General features: G+C 58.1%; 2 protein-coding genes across 3 annotated transcripts; one reads left to right on the top strand and one right to left on the bottom strand.

Moving 5' to 3' along the window:
- Window positions 1-2,534: 2,534 nt before the first annotated feature.
- On the top strand, window positions 2,535-3,455 carry CCDC166 (coiled-coil domain containing 166). Its single transcript, XM_063131395.1, has one exon. It carries the CDS (start codon window positions 2,535-2,537, stop codon window positions 3,453-3,455), a length of 921 nt encoding a protein of 306 aa, XP_062987465.1.
- A 2,506-nt stretch (window positions 3,456-5,961) lies between these two features.
- Window positions 5,962-21,956, bottom strand: MAPK15 (mitogen-activated protein kinase 15). 2 transcript variants are annotated; one of them, XM_063131281.1, is made up of 14 exons: window positions 21,810-21,956; window positions 21,628-21,726; window positions 21,326-21,355; window positions 20,857-20,947; window positions 19,891-20,021; window positions 19,272-19,435; window positions 17,728-17,867; window positions 16,132-16,189; window positions 15,859-15,996; window positions 15,504-15,609; window positions 14,701-14,959; window positions 9,657-9,793; window positions 8,283-8,417; window positions 5,962-6,564 (listed from the first exon to the last, which is right to left on the bottom strand). In XM_063131281.1, exons 1-14 carry the CDS (start codon window positions 21,879-21,881, stop codon window positions 6,340-6,342), a joined length of 1,785 nt encoding a protein of 594 aa, XP_062987351.1. In that variant the 5' UTR covers window positions 21,882-21,956; the 3' UTR covers window positions 5,962-6,339. The 2 variants fall into 2 exon arrangements, with proteins under 2 accessions (XP_062987351.1, XP_062987352.1); XM_063131282.1 differs by lacking the exon at window positions 21,326-21,355.
- Between the last annotated feature and the right edge of the window lie 232 nt (window positions 21,957-22,188).

Genomic DNA, 22,188 nt, shown 5'->3' with positions numbered 1-22,188 from the left:
GAGGGAAGCTGCGGGGCTCTTGTGAATTGGCTGTCACCTGCCACGAATGGCCCCCAGGCGGTCTTGCTCCACATTAAAATCGGCCGTGCAGATTGGCCCCGGTCACCCTTCGCCAGACGTGTTCGAGGTCACCAAGGTCCTTCCTGAAGCGGGGAGCCCTGAACTGCGGCGATTTCAGCCTGACCAACCGCAGGCGAGCAACTTGGCTGCTACCAGACCCCGAGGGCAGCTGGGATCCCACCGCCCTGGCCTCTCCCGCCGTTGCTCCACCAGGCTAGACTCTTTCTCCCAGAGACCCAGCCGGCAGGGCAGCCACCCCCCAGCCCCACACCACCTCCAAAGCTACATGGGGCCCGCCTGGCTCCACCGCTCCAGGGCCTGTGATGTCAAGGCATTCCATCGCCATGGAGACCTTCCGACGATGCCAGGGGCCAGTAGAGAGGCAACGGTCCCTCAACGGCCACTTCCTGCCCATGTCCTCCAGCCCCTGTTACAGCCCTGTTGAGAGAGAGGGAGGGAGAGAGGGAGGGAGGGAGTGTGCCAGCTGACGCCGGAGGACTGGGGAAGGCAGCCTTCAAACCCAGGTTGGTTTGTGCCAGAGAGCCAGAGGCTGAGTCTCAGTCAGGGACCGGGGGGGGGGGGGGCGTTGGGTGAGGCAGCCGCCCTCTTTTCAGGCCGGAAGACTCCGGCTCTTGCCCCAGCAGCCCCCACCGCCCAGTCCTGGACTCCGAACACGCAGCCAGTGGACCTCCGCACCCGCGGCCGGCCTGGTCCTCTCCTCCCAAAGCCCCCACCCCACCCCCGGCCAAAGCGTGGTCCAGCGCTTCCCAGCTTCCCCAGAGCCTCTCGCTGTTGCCATTTGAGTCTTGGACCCCACGTCTTCTGCTGCTGCTGCACTTTCCACCAAGCTCATGCTCGTGGCGGTGGTGGATGCCGTTCCTCCCCCCGTTTGAGGAGGGACAGGCTCTATGGCTGACACCACATGATGACACTGCCTTGTTAAGACAAGTGGACTCGAAAGTTGCACAGCACCGATTAGAGCCCCTCATTAATTCAGCTAACAGCAACAGAACAAGCTGGAGGGGCCCAGATTAAAGGGGGGGGCTGCTCGAGCACATGAGCGGGCTCCGGCTTGGGCCTGGCTGTCACCTGATACCTTCAGAGCCGAGCCCTGACGAAGTCATTCAACGCCCATTTCCATGCATGGGAGGGAGGGCGGGAGCTATTACCCCGTGGGCAGCTGGTTGGCAGCTGTGTGAACAGAATGCTGGGCTAGATGGACCCTTGGTCTGATCCAACCTCAGGGCTCTTCTCATCTTGTCCTTTTCGTGAGACAGAGTTCCGTGGCCACAAGATTCAACCTAATATTTTCACTTTTCTGTTCCTTCCCCTTTATGGCTGCTCTTTGTACCATCCAGTCTGATGAAGAGTTCTGGAGAACTTGAAAGCTCGCACAGTCTTTGGTGACATTTTGGTTGGTCCTAGTAAAGATATTGCCCAACTGTGGATTTTTTAGTTCTTTCTCATGGGCTAGAAGAGCAGTCATGGGTGAGACCAAAGGACTCTCCAGCCCAGCATGCTTTTTCCCAGAGTGCCCCCAGTGGGAAGCCCCCAAGCAGGACACCGGCACAACCTTTGCACCACACAGCCTCTAATATTTATTTACTTATTTATTTTTAAAATATTCTCTCTCTCTTTAGTTCTGGTTACAGAAGTCAAGTATTGGCATCATTCATTTACATAATTACTCATTTACTTGCTTAATACACCTTATTTCCTTACTCACCAATTCCTAATCGCCAGATCACCCATTTACGGGCCATGTTGTCTTCCAGACCTGTGGGAAAGGGCGCTTCCTCTTGTCCTCAGCTCTAGGCGCTCCTCAGCCCTGCGTGTGCCCAGGGACGGAGGCGCTCCAGAGGCTGATCTCCCACATTCCGCTGCACTTACAAATGCAGTGAATTCCCTCTCCATGTACCCCTCCACGCTTGCCTTGCTTTAATTGTCCTTGTGCCATCCTTCACTTGTGTGCCAATTTCTCTAGGAGAGCGATCCGCCACACTTTCTGGTGCCAACTTCCAATAGGAAGCCCTTCACCATCTTTCCAATATTGGGCTACCAATAGATGACTCACTAATTCCTTGCTTAGCAGGTTAATGTCTCATATCAAAGGCTAAAGCCAGCCTATTAACACTGTCCAAGATGGTGGCCATCACTGCCCTCTGTGGTGGCAAATTTCATAATTTCACTCCCATCTGCTGGGTGGCTGTGACTCAGGTAAGTAACCCGTTCAACTGATTTATGGTTGAACTGAAGGAGATGCTGAGTTCACAGTGACGCGCTTTTACCCTTTTTAGCCTGGGCAGAAGCTGCCACATACTCAGAGCCATCTCCCTGCCTTCTCCACCCAGAACAAGCCCCTCTCTCCCCCTTGCTTTTGATCTCAGTCTCTGTAGCACCACCATAGCTCTTGGCACTTGCCGTATATTCTTTTTCGTTTTGACAGCGCCTAAAACCCCCCCACTTGGCCCAAGATGGCACCCAAGAAAAAGAAGCCCAAAGCTAGGAAGGCCAAGGCCAAAGGCAAGGACCCAAGGAGTGCTCTGCCCTACGTCAGTGAGAAGGAGCTGGCCCTGCAGAAGGAATACGCCACCCTGACCGGGCACGTCGAAACGTACGCCCAGCGCGTGCAGCACTTCCAGTGGGAAAACGACTTCTTGGACAAGGAAGCCCAGCAGGTCCGGGAGGCCAACAAGGTCTACCTGTCCTACATAACCAGGCGCACCGTGCGATGCCAAAACGCCATCATTTCCCTGAACGACCAGAATCGCTCAGACTTGGCACAGATCCGGCAGCAGAAGGCAGCGCTGACTTCCCAGTACAAGGAAAAGGAGAAAGAGGTGAGGTGGCAGCTGATGGAGAGGGAGGCTCAGCTCTCCCTTGTCAACAAGGAAATGGAGGCAATGCAGCCCTGGCAGGAGCTGCAGCGCGAGCAGCTGGCCCGGATCCGGGAGCTGGAGAAGGAGCTGCTGGTCATGAAAATCCAGCACGCAGAGCAGATGCACAAGGTCAAGAGCCGCTTCCTGCAGCAGACGGCGGACTACGAGATGCAGTCCCGGCAGAAGGTCCAGACCCTGGCCAAGCTGGCCGAGAAGGAAGCCGTGCGCAGCCTGATCCGGCACACCAAGCAGGTGAAAGCGGACAACTGGCGCCTGCGCCATGAGCTGCTGGAGCTCCTCAGACAAGCCCAGGGGCTGAAGGCATTGGTCCTCCGGCTGAGAGAGCGGCGGCAGCAGCTCCTGCAAGAGCACCAGTACCAGCAGGAGCTGGCGCGCCGGCGGGCCTGGCTACGGCACCGTGAGTCTCGGCTGACCGTCACGCCGGGCAGCAGCAGCTTCCGCTGCACCCCAGCAGCCAGGAGCCGGCTCATCTCCCGCCGGGTGTCCAGCGCCTGACTGCACGTGGTCAAGGAGCCAGGATCTGCCCCCGGCCACCAACAGAACACGGACCACTTCCCTGAGGACGCGAGAGCTGAGGCAGCCCCCTTCCCTCCGAGCAAAACGCCCCTTAACAGGGCTGGAGACGGGAGCGTCAAAGGCATTTTCTACCACGTCCACAAGGGCCGAAAAACCTCCAGGGAAGTTTGTCATCCAGCTAGAAGATGCTGGAACCCAACCTGGGCTGCAAGACGACCGTTTTATGATACGTCTCAGAGGAGGGCGAGGTGGTGGTGGTGGGTGTTCACAGGGCCTCTGCTTGCGCACATGCAAGCCAATTGCTATGTTGCCATCAGCCAGAAAAGCCAGGCCAGCACACCCAGCAAAGCCGCTACGGCCTCCGCTGCATTGCAGCATCCACGTTGCTGCCCAGACCGCTGCTCTCTTGACCTCTGCATGGAGGACAGAGTCCGCCTCTAGGCAGCAGCTTGCAGGCAGCGGCCCCTTTCGACCCCTTCTCCAGGCAATGGTCTCCCAGGATCCTGGTGGCTGTAAACTCCTCCCTTGGGAGTAAAAGCACAGGCAGAAGATGCCAGAGGACCAGAAGCAGAGGAGTAAACTCAAACAGCCAGATGTGCGTCTGCCAGTGACCCACGCCTTGACCACACGCCTTGCCCAGCAACACCACTTGCAATCTCATGGCTGGGGGGAGGGGGAGTGTGCATCAGCCACAGGACTGTCATTGCGGCTGCTAGATTTTACTCACTGTTCTGTAGTTTTAGCCTGTTTGTTGCTTTAGTGTTATATCTGTTCTTATTTTATTGTTGTAAGCTGTCCTGAAAATATGTATATTACGGGACAACATAGAAATTGATAAAATAAACTTCATTTCCCCGGCTTCTGTCTCCTTGTCACTGCAAGTGTGAGAAAGGGTATCCGGAAGCAGCAGCCGGTGGTGGCCACACACAGCAGCTGGGCATGTGACCGCAGCGTCCCTCGCACTCAGTCCCCTTGCGTTAGTGTGCTCAGGCTGGCAGCTTAAAAGGTTCCAGAGAAAGCACTTCCAGGTCCCATGAAGGAATCTCAGAACCGCCCCAGCCACTGGCGGCCAGTGCCCACGCCACTCTCCCCAAAGGGGCCGAAATCCACCCCAGGTGACAGACCTCCCTGGGCTTTCAAGGCTGTAGGTGTGGCTCCTTGCCCAGGCTTCTGGAAGGGGGAACACGGACAGGATGTTCTGCATCCCCGTCCCCCCCGCTAGACGGTGGCTCTGAGGGCTGCGCCCAACTGCAATGGCCATTCCAGAAACACAGCTCAGATCAGCTTGCTTAGACCCCACTTTTTTGTTAGAGTAACCAACGCGCCTCCCATCGGTGGAGGAGCAGCGCTCGCCGAGGCACGGAGCCCTGAGTGAACCTCCCTCACCATCCGCCAAGGCCCCTGATGTGGCTTCACTGTCTCTTCCTTTAGCAGGGGTGGGAGGCGGGGGGGACAGGTGGCTGTGGTCTCAGGCACACGTGCGGCTTTCCAGGCTGTGGCTCCTGGCGGTTTCAGACCCGGCTGGTGCTGCTCTGTCCTCGGCTGCCACTGTCTCCCCAGTGGGGGATATGCAGGTTGCTTACCTGTAACTGTAGTTCTTCGAGTGGCCATCTATGCATTCACACATATGGGCTTTGCGCCTGTGCAGAGACCAGACCGGAACCTTCTACAGCTGAGTGGAACGTTTTTGGCGGAACCCCTGCCACTGTCTCCCCAGTGGGGGATCCGGTGGGCCATAGTGGGAAACTGGCCAATGCCAGACCAGAGGGGCCTCTTGGGTCTGACCCGGCTCCGGGGTTCTGCGGATGCTCCTCTGACTGCCCACTCTAAGCGGCGGGTCTCCACGTCCAGGAGGCCACCATCTCTCCAGGAGCTTCTCCCAACAGAACGAGGGCTGGGGGGGTGGTTGGCCAGGCTCTTTGTGGTTGCATGGCACCTTGGGGGGGCTTCTGCCCTGAGAGGTGGCCAGGGAAGGTGTTCAAAAAAAGGGATACATGACGAACTGGGCAGAGCGCTCCTCTCCTGGCCCCTCTCAGCACAAGGACAAGCCTGCTCTGCTGGCCACGGGGGAGGAGGCAGGGACACAAAGGGTTGGGCAGGTGCGTCAGCTGCTGGCACCAGCGCAGCTGCAGATACCCCCGTCTGTTCGTCCGTCCGTCCGCGTCCAAGGCGTGGAGAGATTTTACGGAGCCCTGAAGACCCCATGCCCAAGGGGGGGAGGGAGGGCTCTGCTCACCGGTCCTCAATTCAATCTGTGGCCACAGCCCTCACAAAGAGATGGCAAAGAGGCCGTCCAGAGAGCTGAAGCGAGCCCAGCAGCTACAGGAGGAGCAGCGGCTCAGGGCTTGAGCTGGGCCAGAGGAGGGATCCTTGGGGAACCGATGAACCAAGCCCTCGGCAGATTTACGCCACTCCGCTGCCTTCTGCAGCAACTAACCAAGGAAGGAGCTTTCCTCATGGAGTTCTTGCAAAAAGGCTTCTTTTATTTAAAATCCATACAAGAATAAATACACGTGTAGTGGCCATTTGAGAGACGGCAAGGGGAAGAGAGCGAAGAGAGCCCCTGTACGGTTATCCAGGGCCCGAGACGCAGCCAGCCCCAGCCAGCCTCCTCTCCATCCCCTCTGGCTTCTGGGGTAACCCTAACCCTCGCCCTCAGCAGAGTGAAGCGAAGCCCAACGTGGCCGAGGGAGAGTCGCTGAGCGTCACTGCCAATGCGGAGGGCTCAGCCACGGGCCCTGCGCAGGCCTCCTCTGTAAGAAGGAAGCAGGAGGACGCCCCCCCCCCCCCCCCGTGCAGTGCCAGGAAAGGCCCAGCCTGGCCCTGCCCGAGGGGTGCTGGGAGCAGGCCAGGGCTGGCCGGGTCAGAGCAGCGGGGAATTGGGGGCCAGCAGGCGCTGGCATCCATTTGCTACTGGCAGGCTCTGGAGAGCAGACTTACAGATGGTCCCGTAGGACTGGGAGTAACTGCCCAGGCGGGCCTTGGCATCCCCAGCCGTGCCCACGTTGGCTGTGACCTGGAACATCTTTCTGCAGGGCTTTGGAACGGGATGAGCTTCCCTCCCATGGGACTCGGAATTCCTTGGATGCTGCATTTAAAAAAAGAGGAAGAAATGTGCTGGTAAAGGAGTGGGGGCGGGGGTGGATTTCTTTATTTACTGAACTTCTAAACTGCCCAGTGAACAAAAGTTCTTGGGGCGGGGCGCAATGCATTGAACATAATGTACAAACCTCAAAACAGAATCAAACAGGGCAGAATAAAACCGGTAAAGCCAGCAGCAAAGAACAAAACTATTACAGCCTCGGAACAGGCAGGAGGCAAAAGGCACAAAGAACAGCTCTTAAAACGCCTGGGGGAAAAAGTCCTTGCCCTGATGCTGGAAAGGCTGCCATGTAGCCACCAGGTGAATCTCTCTGGGGAGAGCCTGCCACGAGCGGCATGCCGCCACAGAGAAGGCCCTCGCGCTTGCGGCCACCTGCCTCGCCTCCCACGGCGGGGGCATGTGCAGGAGGGCCTCAGCCAATGGCTTTAAGCACTCATAGGGCGGCGGGGGAGGCTTCCCTCAGGGCAGCCCTTGGGGCGAAATGGAATTCCCATTTACCAGAACAGAAATAACCGTCGCAAGGCTATCTCTGCCCAGGTCAGGGCGTCACTGGCATGTCAGCCATATGCAGATAAAAGATGCTCCCTGCCGCCGCGGCCATGTGTGCCTCCAGTGAGGGTGGATTTAAGAGCACCTCCAAACCGTGAACCTGCTCCTTTGAGGGGAGCGCGCCCCCCCCCCCCCGGCCCCGGAGCCCGACAGGCGCAGACCAGCCACAGCTAGGAGCCCCGATGCTGACAACCTCCTGGGCCCAGGCAGCCCCCCCCCCCGCTCCCCTCCCCGATGGAAGACGCCGAGCAGGGGCCTGGTGTCCTTTAAGGGATCCACCCCAAATGCACAGGAGGCTGGCTCAACTTGGCCTGGCATTCGTCAGCCGCCGCAGGCCTGACCCACCGAAATGCCCCCAACCCAATGGGGCCAGACGGTGCTCCGGCCCCCACTGCTCCTGAGACTGCACTGACTGTGGCGGCTAAGCCGTGACAGACGTGAGCGACTTTGCCTTCAAAGGGTTGTCGTGCAAACTCACGGCAGCGTGCTCCTTGGTGCGCAACACACTCCCTCTCTGGGCCTGGCTGCCTCAAGCTCCGGTGGCCCCGGAAATGTGCCTCTGGGCAGCCCTGAGGCGGCCAGGCAGGCGGACCGGGAAGGCTTCCAGGCCTCTCCCACTGCCCGGCAGAGGGTCCGTCGCAGGAGCCAAGCTTTCCTCAACTACAGGCAGCATGACCTGCCCCGCCCCCCACCTGCATGCTAGCTGCTGCCCCATTTCCTCGGGGCGGGGGAGGCTGCCTGCTTCCCCTCCTGTATCCACTTGAAGAATGAGGCCCAGGACTGTCCCAGTGCTTCCACTTTACCCTTTGGAACAAGCGGAAAGATCGCGCGTTAACCCCCAGGCCTCTGGCCACGAGAACACAGCCTCAGCCACGTCCACATCAAGCGGGGAAGTGCAATGGCCTCATCGCTTCCAGCTCCACTGCAGCTCTGTGGTGGGGCCCCTGCTTCACACGCAGAAAGCGGCCCCGGGTTCTACCCCCAGCAGTGTCTCCAGGGAGGGCTGGGAAAAACCCTGCCTGAAACCCAGAGTGCCACGGCTGCCCATCCGTGTCGACAACACTGGGCTCGAGGGAGCGCCGGTCCCAGGCAGCTGCCGACTTTCCTAGGCATGTGAGGGACGGACGGACAGACGGACGGACACTGGTACTCACCGCCCCGGCCTTGCTGAAAGGAGGCTCCATCCTCATCAAGGGCTGGTTAAGAGCTGCTTCCTGTGCCTGGCCAGACAGCGAAAGGGGCCTCGGCTGAGACAGGGCCTGGCTTTGCCCCTCTGGCCCCTCCGGCCCCTGTGAAAGAGGATCCCAGGTGAAGGCTGAGCCCCCGACTGCAGCACGGGAAACTGGACTTCCGCTGGACCTCGAGCAGAACGCTTGGGACCAGGCCAGCTGTCCCCCATAGGCCCGCCTCTGCCACCGCCCCCACCCCCACCCCGGAGCAGGGCAGAGGAGCCCTCCACACCCTCTGCAGCCATGGTTCTCAACCTTCTTCCTAATGCCGAGACCCTTTAATACCGTTCCTCATGTTGTGGTGACCCCCAACCATAAAATTATCTTCGTTGCTACTTCATAACTGTAATTTTGCAGTTATGAATTGTAATGTAAATATCCGATATGCAGGATGTATTTTCATTGTTACAAATTGAACATAATTAAAGCATAGTGATTAATCACAAAAACAATATGTAATTATATATTGTGAAATATTTATTTCTAATTACATATGTGTTTTCTGATGGTCTTAGGCGACCCCTGTGAAAGGGTCGTTCGACCCACAGGTTGAGAACCGCTGCGCTACAGCGCACTCCTGGTGCTCAGAGCACCTTGCACGGTTACGAGCGGAAGCTGCCAGCCAGGCTCCACTGGGGCCGTGCGCCATGCTGGCCTGGGTCAAGGGCCCCTCTGGGGCAGCAGGGCCATTCACAGGCCGGCCTAGGGGAAAAGCCATGAGGGGGCGGAGGGCAACCCCACCTCCCGCTCCTGATCTCTGGCACACAGGGAGCAGTGAAGGCTGGTGGCTCTGATTTCAGTGGGGCCATGAAGCCCATCTGGGTTTTAAGTCAGAACCGACCAGAACTCTAAAGGAGCTCTCCAAAGTGCTGAACGCTGACCTCGGAATCAGTTCAGCATCTCGGAGAGCTCATCTGGTGGGTCCTGACTTAAAACCCGGAACAGACTCACAGACCCACCAGAACTGGGGCCGCCCTCCCTCTCTGACAGCCGTGGGGCTTCTGGCACGGAGGACGCAGCCAGCCAGCCGGCCAGCCAGAGCACAGCCACCGGGGCCCCTCTCCTCCAGCCCCAGGCAGGGCGCCCTCTCCTCTTTGGGGTCGGGCTCCAGCCCTTTGGCCTTCTTACTGGATGCAACATGGCCACGCTGGAATAAACCACACCCTGAGGGGGAGCTTCAGGTTCCGGTCTGGCTTCGTCACTAACATTTTACTTTTTGGACTGAAGCTTCAGAAACATGAGGGCAGCTCAAAGCGCCCTCTGGCTCCGGACGCCGGTGGAGGAGGCAGAATTACTCACGCCACAGAGCGGGGCCAGGCTGTTCGCAGGCACACAGAAGGGCTGTTCCCCCACTCTCCGGTTGGGAGCGGCTGCCGGCTGCGGGAGAAGTGGCACACGGAGATTCCTCGTGGCCACGTGGCCAGGAGCCAGGCTACCTGCAGAAGGGAGAAACCATCACTGAGAGACAGCAGCCCTGAGCCACGTCACCAGGGAAGAAAAGTTACAGAGGCAGCGGCAGAGGTGGAGGAGGAAGGGCTGCCACCGCTGCGGCCGGATGACCCCCTCAAAGGGAGGCTTCTCCTTGAGCAATTCCGTCGGTGCCGGTTACGCCAATGGCGCGACGGAAGGAGACAGCACCAACGTCTTCGAGTCTGATCACAGGGCCTTCCTGGGCCGGCTGTTTGGTTCAAGCAATCAGAAGCAGTTGCAACACTTGGTGGTGGGGGCCCTCGTGGCTGAGCCCCCGCTTTGCATGCAGGAGACCCTGGGTTCCATCCAAGGGCAGCCGGACCTCCGGGTGGGGCCTGGGGCAGGGCCCTGCCTGAAATCCTGGCGTCACGACTGCTCGTCAGCGCCGACTGTTCTGGGCTCGATGGGTCAGAATAACGCCACTTCCTCAGTTTCGAGCAGCAAAGTCAAACGGACTCCATAAAGGACAGCTGAAATATACCCCACTCACTGGCACCTTAGAGGACCGGCATAAAAACAACAATGCAAAACAGCCAGCAGGAAAAAAGGTGCCCTAGGAAAAAGGCCATTCTAAAGATCAAGGCCTCTGCCTTCTAGTAAAATGTCATTAGGGAGGGGGAGGAACATGGGGGTCCCAGAGCCCTGGCACGACCACAGCCAAGCGCCCCCACCCCCCACCCCCCGGTCAAATGGGCCTCACAGCGGAGGGATGGAGCAGGCTTTGCGCCTTCTGTGATACAGGCATGAAGCGGGACAGACGTGTGCGCCTGCCAGCATTAAAAGCCACCGACTTTTGAGTGCTTCCGGTCATGGTTCCACAAGGCTGCCAGAAGGCTTAACGGGAAACACCTGATCAGGTAAAAGACATGAGAACTGTGATCGCCATGGAACTCCGCACCAAAATTGACAGGACTGTGCACATGTACATTCAGAACGATATTCCACGCAAAGGGAATCACTCACTCAGCTGAGTATGCATACAGTATGGACACGATCATCACCGTGGGGCCAAAATTGGCCTTATACTATCTACCACTTGTAATTCCACTGTATTATATCAAAACCACTCAAAACCTGAACGAAACTGAAACGTGTTGCATCCCCTTTGTCCGAGACAATGTTCTCACTCACCACTAAGTGGGGTTTCCACAGTTGTCCCTTTGGGGTGCATCCACATTTCAGAGCCCCCTTCTCCTCCTCGACACACTGAGGGATCCATTTGCGAGCACCAACGCAGGAGTCCACACAGGAGGGAGGGAGGGGGGGGTCCGTAAAGGCTGCCAGCTCCTCTCACTTCAACAGGGACGCTGGGGCTTTCCCCCTCCAGCCTCTAAAACCTTCTGACAGCTGAGCAAGGACTACTTGGGAGGGGTGGGAGTCCTCTGCCAGCCCCTTCACCTCTTTCGGGGGCCCTCGTCGCTCCTAAGCTGCCTTGAGTCCTGCCCACCAGTTCTATCCACATGCTGCAGTTGTGTGCAAAGGTGACGAAGAAACATATCCCAAAGCTGCGCTGCCCCAGCCGCGCCTGGCTTGAGCACGCCGACGAGCGCTGCCCCTCCCAGGACAACCAACTCTGCGGAAGGAGCATCTCGGCAGGAAGGAGAGATGCCGTCAGGGCAGGCCAGGAGACCGGGCTTGGTTCCGCGAGGCCGTTGTCTCAGGCTGGCCCCGGGGGGGGGGGGGGGGCTGGGCTGGGCTGGGTCTCATGCTTGAGGACGGCATCCGCGTCGCCTCCCCACGACTCCAAGAGATTGCTGCTGAATGAACTGTTCACCGGTAACTTGGAGCTTTGCTGGAGGGCAGCTGAAGAGCAGAACCACGGGCTCAGGGAAAGGCACTGTGTCCCAGTCCAATCTTTCTCCCTCCCCGTGATGAAAAGGTTGTACAGTCCCGTTCCCTACCACCACCACTGCCGCCGCCCCAAATCGGACAAGGAAATTGCCACGTTTTTCAAGATATGGATTTCCCATCTCTTCTATGGTTGCAAGAAGATTCTATGCGTCGTTTGCAAATGACTTCAGAAAACCTTGTTTTTTCATGAAGTGCACTAATTGCCGAAAACACTCTCAAATTCTTCATAAGGCCTTGCAACCTTATGCCTCACCAACCTAAAGCAGCAGAGATATTTGCAGTGCCAGCAAGACTTCCCCCGCACTTTATGAGACCATTATTTTGCTCATATGCAAAGTCAACAATGAGTTATAACTAAGTGATAAGCTGAATTCTTACACTTGATTTATATAAAGTGCTCTTTAAGGCCCTAAACCTGAGCCTAAACTGAAGCTAGTATACACTTCTTTTCTTGTTCCTAAGCAGACACCTCCAATATTTAGTCCTGTGCAGTGGCTCCTATCAATATAGAGCTATGAATTGCTCCCCCCTCCTTTACAGATTAGTTAAAATATGTAGCTGGGATTCTTTTCAGCTCCTCTGGGATCGCTCCTCTGGGATTTAGCTCCCTTTGCTGTGGCCTTGCTTTGGCTTCAGCAGCTGTTTATGAATTTTAAATTATAAATGACTACCTCGGGTAACTAAATGGCCAGTTAAACATGAAGTGTGTTCAGAGAAACAGAACATTCCACTGAGGAGCACTGTGGCTTCACAGGCATGCCTTGCCAGTACTTCTGTCGGGTTCAGAAACTCACCCTCTCCTAACTAGATGTGCTAGGTATCACCAACCGCAGAGGCAGACTTTCATGATTCAAGGAGCAGCGACAGAAGCCAGAGACAAGACTGTCACAGGCGGTTTTCACAGCGTGCTGCCAAAAACAAGCACGGAAACCCTTCCTCAGCTGATGGGTTTGGGCATCACTGCTGTTTAATGTTTAAGACCTTTCATATCTTCTTGCATTGCAGTCTGTACTTGGGTCAAGGGTATACGGATAGATAGACACATTTCAGGATATATACACACATACATACATACACTCACACATACAAATGTCCTGAGAGTAGAAAAATCGTTCCCATTGCCTTTGACACCCGGATGGCTGCCCCACAGGCTACAGGCTGCCCATCCACTTTGGACAAGCCCAAAGACAGAAACGGGGCCTTCTCCGGAGCGGCTCAGAGTCAACCAACCTGCTCCACGCCCCTGGGGCTTGCTGCGGAGGGACGCTGATGCCTCAGACACATCCGTTTATGGTTCATACATCCCCTCACCTCCAGGAAGGCTTTTCCATGACCCTTGCTCCAACCCTCCTGAAATTTTGCAGGCTACGTCCCTAGGGGCACCTCTATGGTGTGTGCCAGTTTCACCCACTCTGGCAGCTCATATAAGCCAGGGAGGACAAGGGTCAAGTGCAGAAAGAGTCCAGAGCCTCAGGCTGCACAAAACCGAGAAGCACCAAAAGTAACCAGACAAGCAGGGACCTGAAGGTACATCTACTGGCCCTACCCCGACGGTGGCAGAGTCTCGGGACGGCCTGCCTGGAGGACGCCGAGTGGACGCAAACCTCGCCTAAACACAGGAACGGCCATTTTTGCTGCCCTCACCGCCGCACAGCAGGCTCTGAAATGAGCTCTGGCCCAGGTGAGCTTGGATTGACCACTAGTCTGCCACCATTGTTGCTCTAGCTGCTGTGTTGGCCATTCCATCCCTTCAGCACCATTGACCGTCAGGCAGCCAGCTTGGCTGGATGAGCCAAAGCCGGAGAAGGAGGGGCGCCTGCGTCATGAGCCCCCGGCCCATTGCAGAGGACGGGCAGGGCTTCGACAGGATTGTCAATTAAGAGTCCCAGGAAAATGCCCAGCTGTCAGAAAACTCTTTGCCCCCATCCGCCTCCTGGGCTGGGGGATCCTAACGGATCTGTCCATGACAATGGAACCACACCGAGTCCCCACCCACCCAGATAAACCTCCTCCCACCCAGCGCAAAAGATCAAGTACAAGGTACGGCCAGTTGAATGTCTGGGGCCAGATATCCCACGGAGACAGGCTCACAGATGTTCAGGTCTGCTAGAATCGTCAGTCTGAGAGAACTCCAGGGCCATGTTTTCAAGATGCCCTCACAATAATTTCCAGGCCATGCTGGCTACTTTGGCCAGGGCAGTGGCTATACAGTTGTGCTCAGGCGTGGGAAACGCAAGCACAAATTCCCCTCAGGTTTGAAGTTCAATGGGCAAATAGCTCCTAGCCTAAAGCACCTGGCACAGGTGTTGCAAGGTTGGAATTCTGCTTGAGCGCCTTGGAAGAAAGAGATATGCAAAGCAACCGGGGCAGGTAGCATGCAGGGGCCCATCTTGGAAGCCGACCGGCCTCCAAGACACGATACGTTGCTCCCCATTCTCCTGCGGATTCTGGTAGGGCAAATGGGAGGCTGCGGCCTCCCTGAGGGGCAGAGAAGCACGACACTGGCTGGGAGCAGTGGCCCGGGTGGTCTGTGCCAGCGGCGGACCCCTCCACCCGAGACCCGCAGCTCCCCACGTGTCCAACTGTCCTCCCCCAGAGGGCCCTCCAGAAGCCCACCCTGCTGCGGAGGCAGAGTGATAAAGGCCTCAGAGCTGCTCCTCCCTCAACAGCCTTTGAGGAGGCCAAGTCAGAGTTTACTCTGCTCAAGAGGATGCAGATGCACAACTCCCACACGCTCCCCTGCCCCCAAAGCCCTTCCTAGGAAGCGGGGTGGTTCAAGCACAAGCCTGCCCTGGAGGCCCACGAAGAGCAGCCAAGGCCACGTTCCTGGCAGGACTTCTGACCCGCCGGCTGGCTGGCCGGCCTCAACACACCCGCTGCCGTGGGCGCTGCAGCTTCCTGCGTCACAAGCAGCAAGAGAAGCAGCAGTGCTCAGAAGACGGTCTTGGGCGGTACGCAATCCCTCTCCAACGACCACACCTTCATCGCCACAAAGAACCACGCCAAGGAGTGCGACACCTACCACGGGCAGCAGCGTGGGCTGTGGGGCTGCAGGCCGCTGACCTGATCTTGGGCCTTCCAGTCTCACTGGCTCTCCGTTGGAAAGACCCGCAAGCCACTGTGGCTCCCAGGCGTTGGGGGGAGCCATTTGGTGGAAGGGGCCGTGGCACTCCCTGCGTCTCACTGCTGGCTTCGAGGGAGGGGCTGGCCACAGAGGAGGCGGGCCGCAGATTCGCTCTCTGCAGCTGCTGCCGGTTCTGGGCCTTCCGTTCCAGGATCATCTGCAGGGAAGACAGACGGGCGGCCTGGTCAGGCTTCCAAGGCTGCTATTATGACGAGAAACTCTAAGAGCAAGACTCAGGGGGGTGGGCAGAGCAGAAAAAAGTGGGAATCCCAAGCAGAAGAGGTGAGGGGCAGGGCAGGGGCCCATTTCAAGCACTATTAAGCCGGGGGGGGGGGGGAGAGAATAGGTTTCTGGCACCTGGGCTCTTCTTTTTCTTCCCAGTTTCCTCTTGGTCAACCTACGGCAGCCACCACTCAGCTCGCACTCACCACGTGCCTTCTCGGCCACTCCTATCTGGCTCTGGGTAGTCACACTCGCTCCAAGAAGCTACTGCTCTGCGGCCAGGCAACCCACAGGAAACTCTACGGCCCCCTGAAAGCCGTGCGGGGTGTGGGGAACACCTCGCCTCGGGTGGCCAGGGACAGGGAACCATCAGTCTCACGTTATCATCCACCCCAAGTCCCTGGACGTAGGTGGGGGGCTGTGAGCCCAAGCAAGCTCTTGGCCCGTTCCGTCTGGGGGGTGGGGGAGAGAAGGGTCACCTCGTACAGCTTATTGCGATACTCCGCCACAGAGAGCTGCACGTCGTCATCCAGGGGAAGGAGGACGCTGTAGTTGAGAGCCAGCTCCTTGGCGGGGCAGCGGAACCTGCCGAGAGGACAGCATGTCAGGCAGCACCGCTTGGCCGGCGGCACGACCGGCACTGACCGGAGAGGCGGGTGGGCACCCGCCAGCACACTACTCTCAGCCTAGCAGCTGGCGCACCGGGGCCTGGGACAACACCGCCGCTCCCCTCAGCCACTTGGCAAGGGGGTGCTGCAGCATGGCCCAAGGCGAAAGAGGCCACCGGCTACCAGCTAGGGAGGAGGGCTCCAGCCCTCCCCTGCCGGCTCTCACCTTCGCACGTAAGGATGCTCCAGGGCCTCTTCCGCCGTGAGCCGCTTCTCGGGGTTAAACACCAAGAGCCGCTTCAGGAGGTCCAGGGCCTGTGGGGGGGTGGAGGTTGGCAAGAGGTCCTCGAAGGTCACCTGCTGCCTGCAGCCGGGCAAAAGACACACACGGCTGTTCCGATCCACCGCTTCAGCCTAGCCCAGCCCAGCGCCCCTGCTGCGGCAGAAGAGCCGCCCTCGGGGGATGTGTGGTGGGAGACGGACAGCTCAGGGCACTCACTGGGAGCTCAGGCGGTTGATGACGGAGGCACGGTAGTCTGAACGGAAGGCGGCCACGTCTGCAACAAAAGGTGGCCGATCAAGAGGCTGCCGCTGCCCTCGCCCGTCCCCAACTGTCTGAAGGAGCAGCAGCGCCACACGGGAGACGCACACAGAGGAGGCCACGGGGCATCATGTCAAAAGGGGCTGGGAAGTCACGGAGAATCGCTCTCTCTCCCGATTTAGGCCGCTCGGTAGGGTGAACAAGGCCTGAGGTGAGCCGAGACCCTGGATGGTCACGACCTGCTTGAGCACCTTAATACCCAAGGAGGAGCCATTTGTGACTGGGCCACAGTTGCCACGTGTCACTTCAGCCTAAAGCGGCCACTTCCACACAGCCAGGCCGGTGCTTTCCCTCTCCCCAGAGGCACCGATGACCTCCTGGGCCCAGCCAGTCCAGCGGGAAGCAGCCATGGCGAGCAAGGAGCAAGAGGGCGGAAGGTGACACGAGCCCTCAGGGGTTCAAGCAGGCAACCCCTGAAACTCGAGCCACTGCCAAGTCAGACCCAGCAGTGGCCCGCACGACACGGCCACGGAGACTCGCCTCAACTGCAGCGTCCCAATGCCTGGGTCGCAGGAAGCAGCGTCCCACCCAGCCGGGCCTCCGGCCTGCATCACTCAGCAGGGTCCATGGTGACCGGCCTCAACGGCTCTCCGGGGTTCCAGGCAGGGCTCTTTCCCAGACCTGCCTGGATTTGCTGGGGCCTGAAGCAGGGCCCTTCTGCGCCCCAAGCAGGAGCTCTGCCACGGGACTCTGGGCCCTCCAGGGATGGAGCAGGCCAGAGCCATTCAAGCGTGAAATGGCAAGCGAACGGACTGAGGCAGGAGGTTCCTGAGGAGTTCTGCAGGTCTCCTCTTGGGCCAAACTGAAGGAAACCCCACGCCAGGCACCGCTTCCCAACGGGGCACCACGGAGGAGGCCCAATAAGGAGCTCTGGCTTGCGCTTGGCCATACGCGCTCCGAGTCTTTTGCCACAGGACGCCAAGCTGCTTTTCAGAGATTTGCTTTCAAAAAGCAGCGAGGTGATGGCGAGACTCTTCCCTGCTGAGACTCTGCCTGGCAGATCAGCCAACCCTGGGCGAGATGAATGCTGCCCGGCAGAGGAGACGATACAGAGCTGGAGGGACCTGGGGCCTGACTTGGTATCCGTGAGCGTCAGGGATTCAGAGGCAGCTGTGATGCCGAAGGCAGAGTTTAAGGAATGGGAGCTTCGAAGCTGACAGAGCTCTGCTCTTCCTGCCAGCTTGCAAAAGCATCCTGTGCAGTCTGAGAGCTGCCAGCCTTCCAAAGGTTGGCTCAGCAGTAACAGCGGCCTTCTGGATCCACCATGTAGCTCAATGCAGAGGAGATCCTGAAGACTGCCGTCAGTTCTCCACAGGCAAAGCGGGAAGAAGGACGGAGGCAGCTCAAAGCGCTGCTCTGCAGCAGGGAAAGGAGCTGGGAACATTTACCATCCCTTTGCCCCACACCCCGATTCCCACGCAAGCGGCGAGGGGCTCCAGCAACCTCCACCTCCTGACTCACGTGCCCATCCCCCGCCGTGCAAAACCTTCTCACCTTCCGGGGAGGGGGGAGGAATGACCCGCAGGATCTGCTCGATTTGATTGACGGTGGATGTGCCTGGGAACAATGGCTTCCCGAGAAGCATCTCCCCCAAGATGCAGCCGACGCTCCACATGTCCACCCCCTTGGTGTAGCTGCGGAGAAGGAAGGAAGGAAGGAAGGAAAGCCTTGCTGCAGATCCGTATGCGAGAGAGAGAGAGACAGAGACAGACAGAGACACACACACACACACAGTAGGGGCTGGGCAGGGCTCCTCCAGCCCTGAAGTCCCCAAGGCTGTGCGAGATTCTCCTCCTTCTTTGTTCCACTACATGGGCCCCCCTGCACTCCTTTTCCCCACCTTCACCCTTTTCTCCAGGAGTGATGGGTACCCTCAGCCTCTCATGCTTTTGCTTAAAAATGCAATAACGCATGAAGAAAGAGTGGACTGGGGCTTAAGGGGTGGCAAGCAAATCTCTTCTCCGTCATCCCGAAGTGCAGGACACAGAATAAAGGGCTCAACTTACAGGAAGCCAGATTCTGGCTGGACATCAGGAAAAACCTCCTGATTGTTAGAGCAGTATGACTGTCAGGGATGCTTTAAGGTGGATTCCTGCATTGAGCAGGGGGTTGGACTTGATAGCCTTACAGGCCCCTTCCAACTCTACTATTCTAGGATTCTATGATCTCCTCCGCATAACCCAGATGACGAAGTGTCACCAGCAGGGAGTTCTAGATGACAAATATGAGCAAGTCCAGCCTCACCTTACAGAGAAAGCTGTCCTTACGTTGAATCATAAGCGTCACCACTTTGTCACGCATCACCTCACAGGCGTGAACGCCTTAAATATTCTCGTGGACGTTCAAGGCTGGTAAAGTCATGCCTCTGTAAACAAGGCGTGTCTCGACTGGACCACTCCCAACCGTAAGGCAACGCCCTGCTTCTCTGAATCGGAACTACTGATTTACAAGGTGAGCGTTACAGAACAGGCAGTAGCATCAGGTGGAGCTGGCAAGTAAATACCATCCTATTTCCATTTAGGAGTTCCCAGGGAAGGAGAAGCACAAAGTCACTTGAGGACATCCCCCTCCCCAAGACTTCGGAGGGATTGTAAACTCTAGAGCCCTCTTCCACTCAGGAGAGCTGCTAAGCGGCCCCTTGCTTGGCGTGGCCCCATCCCAGACATGGGCAACGACGAAAAAAAATTACTGTATCCTCTTTCGCCTTGAATCCCCACACTCCCTAGAATTGCATCTGGGCAGCGATTACCTCGCCCCCATACCCCACCCACCATTTGGCTTCCTATAGCTGAGGTATTATTTATTTATTTATTACATTTCTATACCGCCCAATAGCCGGAGCTCTCTTTAGGTAAACCAACTAACTCTGGAGAATCTGGGGCTCAGGGAGCGCTCCTCCCTCTCGCGCTTCTTCTTATGCATCTCCAAGTGCTGAGGGACCGGGGTGGGAGTGGCGCTGGCCACCTGGGCAGGGGAGGCCAGGAAACACACACACGCCACCTGCTCCACACCGAGACCCGGGGGCTCGACTTTCTTACCTGTGAGAGGCCAGCAGAATCTCAGGGGCGCGGTACCAGCGAGTAGCCACGTATTCGGTAAGCGCGGGGCTGGCTTGGTCCTTGTGGATCTGGCACAGGGAACGCGCCAGTCCGAAGTCACACAGCTTAACAAAGCAGTCCGCATCCAGCAAGATGTTGGAAGGCTGCGAGTGGAAAATGGCAGAGTTTATTTACCCTATTTCTTCAATTCTAACAAGCACTTTTCCCCCCATATAAACATCTCTAAAAATGGGGTGCGTCTTAGAATCGCAGGTGTGTCTTAAGGTTTTTTTTTCTGTTGGTGGAACTGAAATTAGTGTGCGTCTTACAATCGATGGCGTCTTACAATCAAAGAAATACAGTTATTATTGCATTTATATCATGCCTTTTTCCCTCCAAGGAAACCAAGACGGCGTACATAACCCTCCTCCCCATTGGAGGAAGGTACAAAAGCGCAATAAGAAAACAATATATGGAATTAAATGCCTGGAACACAGGAAGGGATATTCCGAGGTGCCCTGCAGACAGTCTCAGCCCAGCAGCAAACCCCCCCCCCCCCCGCCATCCCACCACCTTTCATTCAAGGCACTGGAAGAAAGTCCTACGCGCACACACGTACCTTCTGGTCCCTGTGAATGACGTTTCCTGAATGGATGAATTTGGTGGCTTTCAGGAGCTGATATAGGATGTAGCACTTGTGAATGTCTTTCAATAAATTCCCCTTCTTGATCACAGCGTGCAAATCAGTCTCTGAAACAGGGATAGCAGAGCTTTATATTTTGACCTATAAAGCCTTACCCGGCTTGGGACCACAATACCTGACGGAACGCCTCTCCCAACGTGAATACACCCGGTCACTACGTTCAACGTCTAAGGTCCTCCTCTGGGTGCCTACTCTGAGAGAGGCTCGGAGTGTGGCAACGAGGGACAGGGCCTTTTCAGTGGTGGCCCCCAGACTATGGAACGATCTTCCTGACGAGGCTTGCCTGGCACCAACGCTGCTATCTTTCCAGCGCCACGTTAAGACTTTCCTCTTTGCCCAAGCATATGGCAGAACGTCTTAATTACCCACATGTTTAGTTTTTAATGGCTTTTAATGCTTTATGTGTGTATGTTCTGTGTTTTAGAGTTTTAATTTTTTTATACTCGTTTTTATCTTAATTTTTCAAAATTTCTGTAAACCGCCCAAAGAGCCCTGGCTATGGGGGTGGTATATAAGTGTAATAAATAAAATAAATAAAATAAGCAGTGAGTGCCTTGTGCCACACCGGCCGTACGGCCCAAGGCCTGGCCCATTGCTCCCACGGGCTATCCTGGCCTGAAAGCCTCGCATCTGCACACCTGCCCCTCAACTAAGTGGGTCATAAGCACCCGGGAACTCTCCATGGGGCTTCTGAGGACGTGACAGCAAAGGGTCCCCACCCTCGGGCCTGGGCTGTGAGAACCCCCAGGCTGCCTACTTGCAAGCCATCCCCTCCCTTTGGGAACCTTTCATGCCCCTCCCTCAGGAAGACACTCAGCCCATCCTGCCAGTTCTACAGTTTCACTGGGGCTTCTCTGCTCCTCGCAACCGGGAAGGGCTCACCCATGGACTCAAAGACCAGGTAAATGTCCTTGTCGTTCTGAGCCCGGATGACGTTCAGGAGCCGGATGATGTTTGGATGCTCTCCAAATTCCTGAGGAAATAAGAGCTGCCACTCAGCGGCTGTTCAGGGCGACGCTGCTTAACACAGAGGCCCCTACACAGAGCAAGGCACCCCTGGGGCGCGTGAAGAGGCTGCTGTGTGCAGGGGCAGCGAGGGGGGGCAGGTGAGGCAGGCAGGCAGGGGCAGGCGAGGCAGGCAGAGATCCCGGGTCAGCGGATGCTCCCTTCTCAGCCCCCGCCGCAGCCCCGCACAGCTCTTTAAGGCTCAGCTGCAGCAAGGGGAGGGGGCGGGAGATGCCCCCCAGGCCCTCCTACCCACGCAGTGCTGCCCGGCCTCGCAATGGCAGGCTCGTTTAGGCCCTGGTCGAAGGCGGCGGCGCCCCCCCCCGCCCCCCCCCCCGCAGCTCACCTGAAGAAACATGATCTCCCGGAAGGTCCTCTGAAAACAGACACCAGCCATTAGCGCTCGAGAAGGGAGCGGGGGCTCAGCGACAGCAGCCACCCCCATCCCCCCCCCGGGGGCGCAACCCCAGGCCTCGCCACGGGACGCCCGTGCGCCGCCTGCGGAACGGGGGTGGGGGGGAGGCAGGCAGGCAGGCAGGCCAGGGCGGCCCGGGAGGGAGCGCGAAGCCAAGCCTGGGACACGCGTGTCAAGCGCTGGAGGGGGGAGGGGGAGGGGGAGGGGTTGCCCCCTCCCCCATTGGCCTTTACCTGCGCGTCGGTCCGGTTCCGGAAGGCGTCGAAGATTTTCTTGACGGCCACCACGGCGCCGGTCTTGCGGTCCACCGCCTTCCACACGATCCCGTAGGCCTGGGGGGGGGAGGAGGTCAGTGCGGGCCCGGGATGGGGGTGGAGGCCGGGGGGGTCGCACTCAGCCCCCCCTCCCGACTCACCCCTTTGCCCAGGCGGCGCTTGACCTCGTAGCGCCGCGCGACCTGCTCCTCCACCTCGGCCGCGGCGCTCATCCTGCGCCGCCTTCCCGGCCCCCGACCGACGCTCTCGCGCTGCACACCGGGAGACGGTCCGCTGCGGCCTGTTGATGACGGCTACCATGGAAACACTCGGGGAGGAGGGAGCTGCGCACGCGCACATTCCCCCCTCTCCCTCCAGCGGCGTGGCTCGCGAGCGCTTCCTGGGACGGGCGGGAGGCGCCCCGGAAGACCCGCCCCCCCGGCGCGCACGACCTCCGACCTCTGCTGGAGCGCCAATCCCAGGGGACGCCCAGCCGCCGCCGCCGCCGCCGCCTCACGCCGCAGGCCTAAACCGTAGAGC

The sequence above is a fragment of the Elgaria multicarinata genome, chromosome 7, assembly GCF_023053635.1.
Source record: "Elgaria multicarinata webbii isolate HBS135686 ecotype San Diego chromosome 7, rElgMul1.1.pri, whole genome shotgun sequence".
Classification (NCBI taxonomy): domain Eukaryota; kingdom Metazoa; phylum Chordata; class Lepidosauria; order Squamata; family Anguidae; genus Elgaria; species Elgaria multicarinata.
This window is presented reverse-complemented; position numbering and strand designations above follow the sequence as displayed.

Bases quoted from the DNA above. Each gene is read 5' to 3' on its own strand.
- CCDC166 (XM_063131395.1), top strand. From the start codon at position 2,535: ATGGCACCCAAGAAAAAGAAGCCCAAAGCTAGGAAGGCCAAGGCCAAA.
- MAPK15 (XM_063131281.1), bottom strand. From the start codon at position 21,881: ATGAGCGCCGCGGCCGAGGTGGAGGAGCAGGTCGCGCGGCGCTACGAG. The intron at 16,190-17,727 runs GTGAGAAGGTTT...CTTTTGTTGCAG, and splicing joins TCCTCCCCCCTCCCCGGAAG to ACGTGGCCGCCTTCCGTTCA. The intron at 15,610-15,858 runs GTGAGAGCCGGC...TCCTCTCGGCAG, and splicing joins GAGCATCCTTACGTGCGAAG to GTTCCGCTGCCCCGCCAAGG.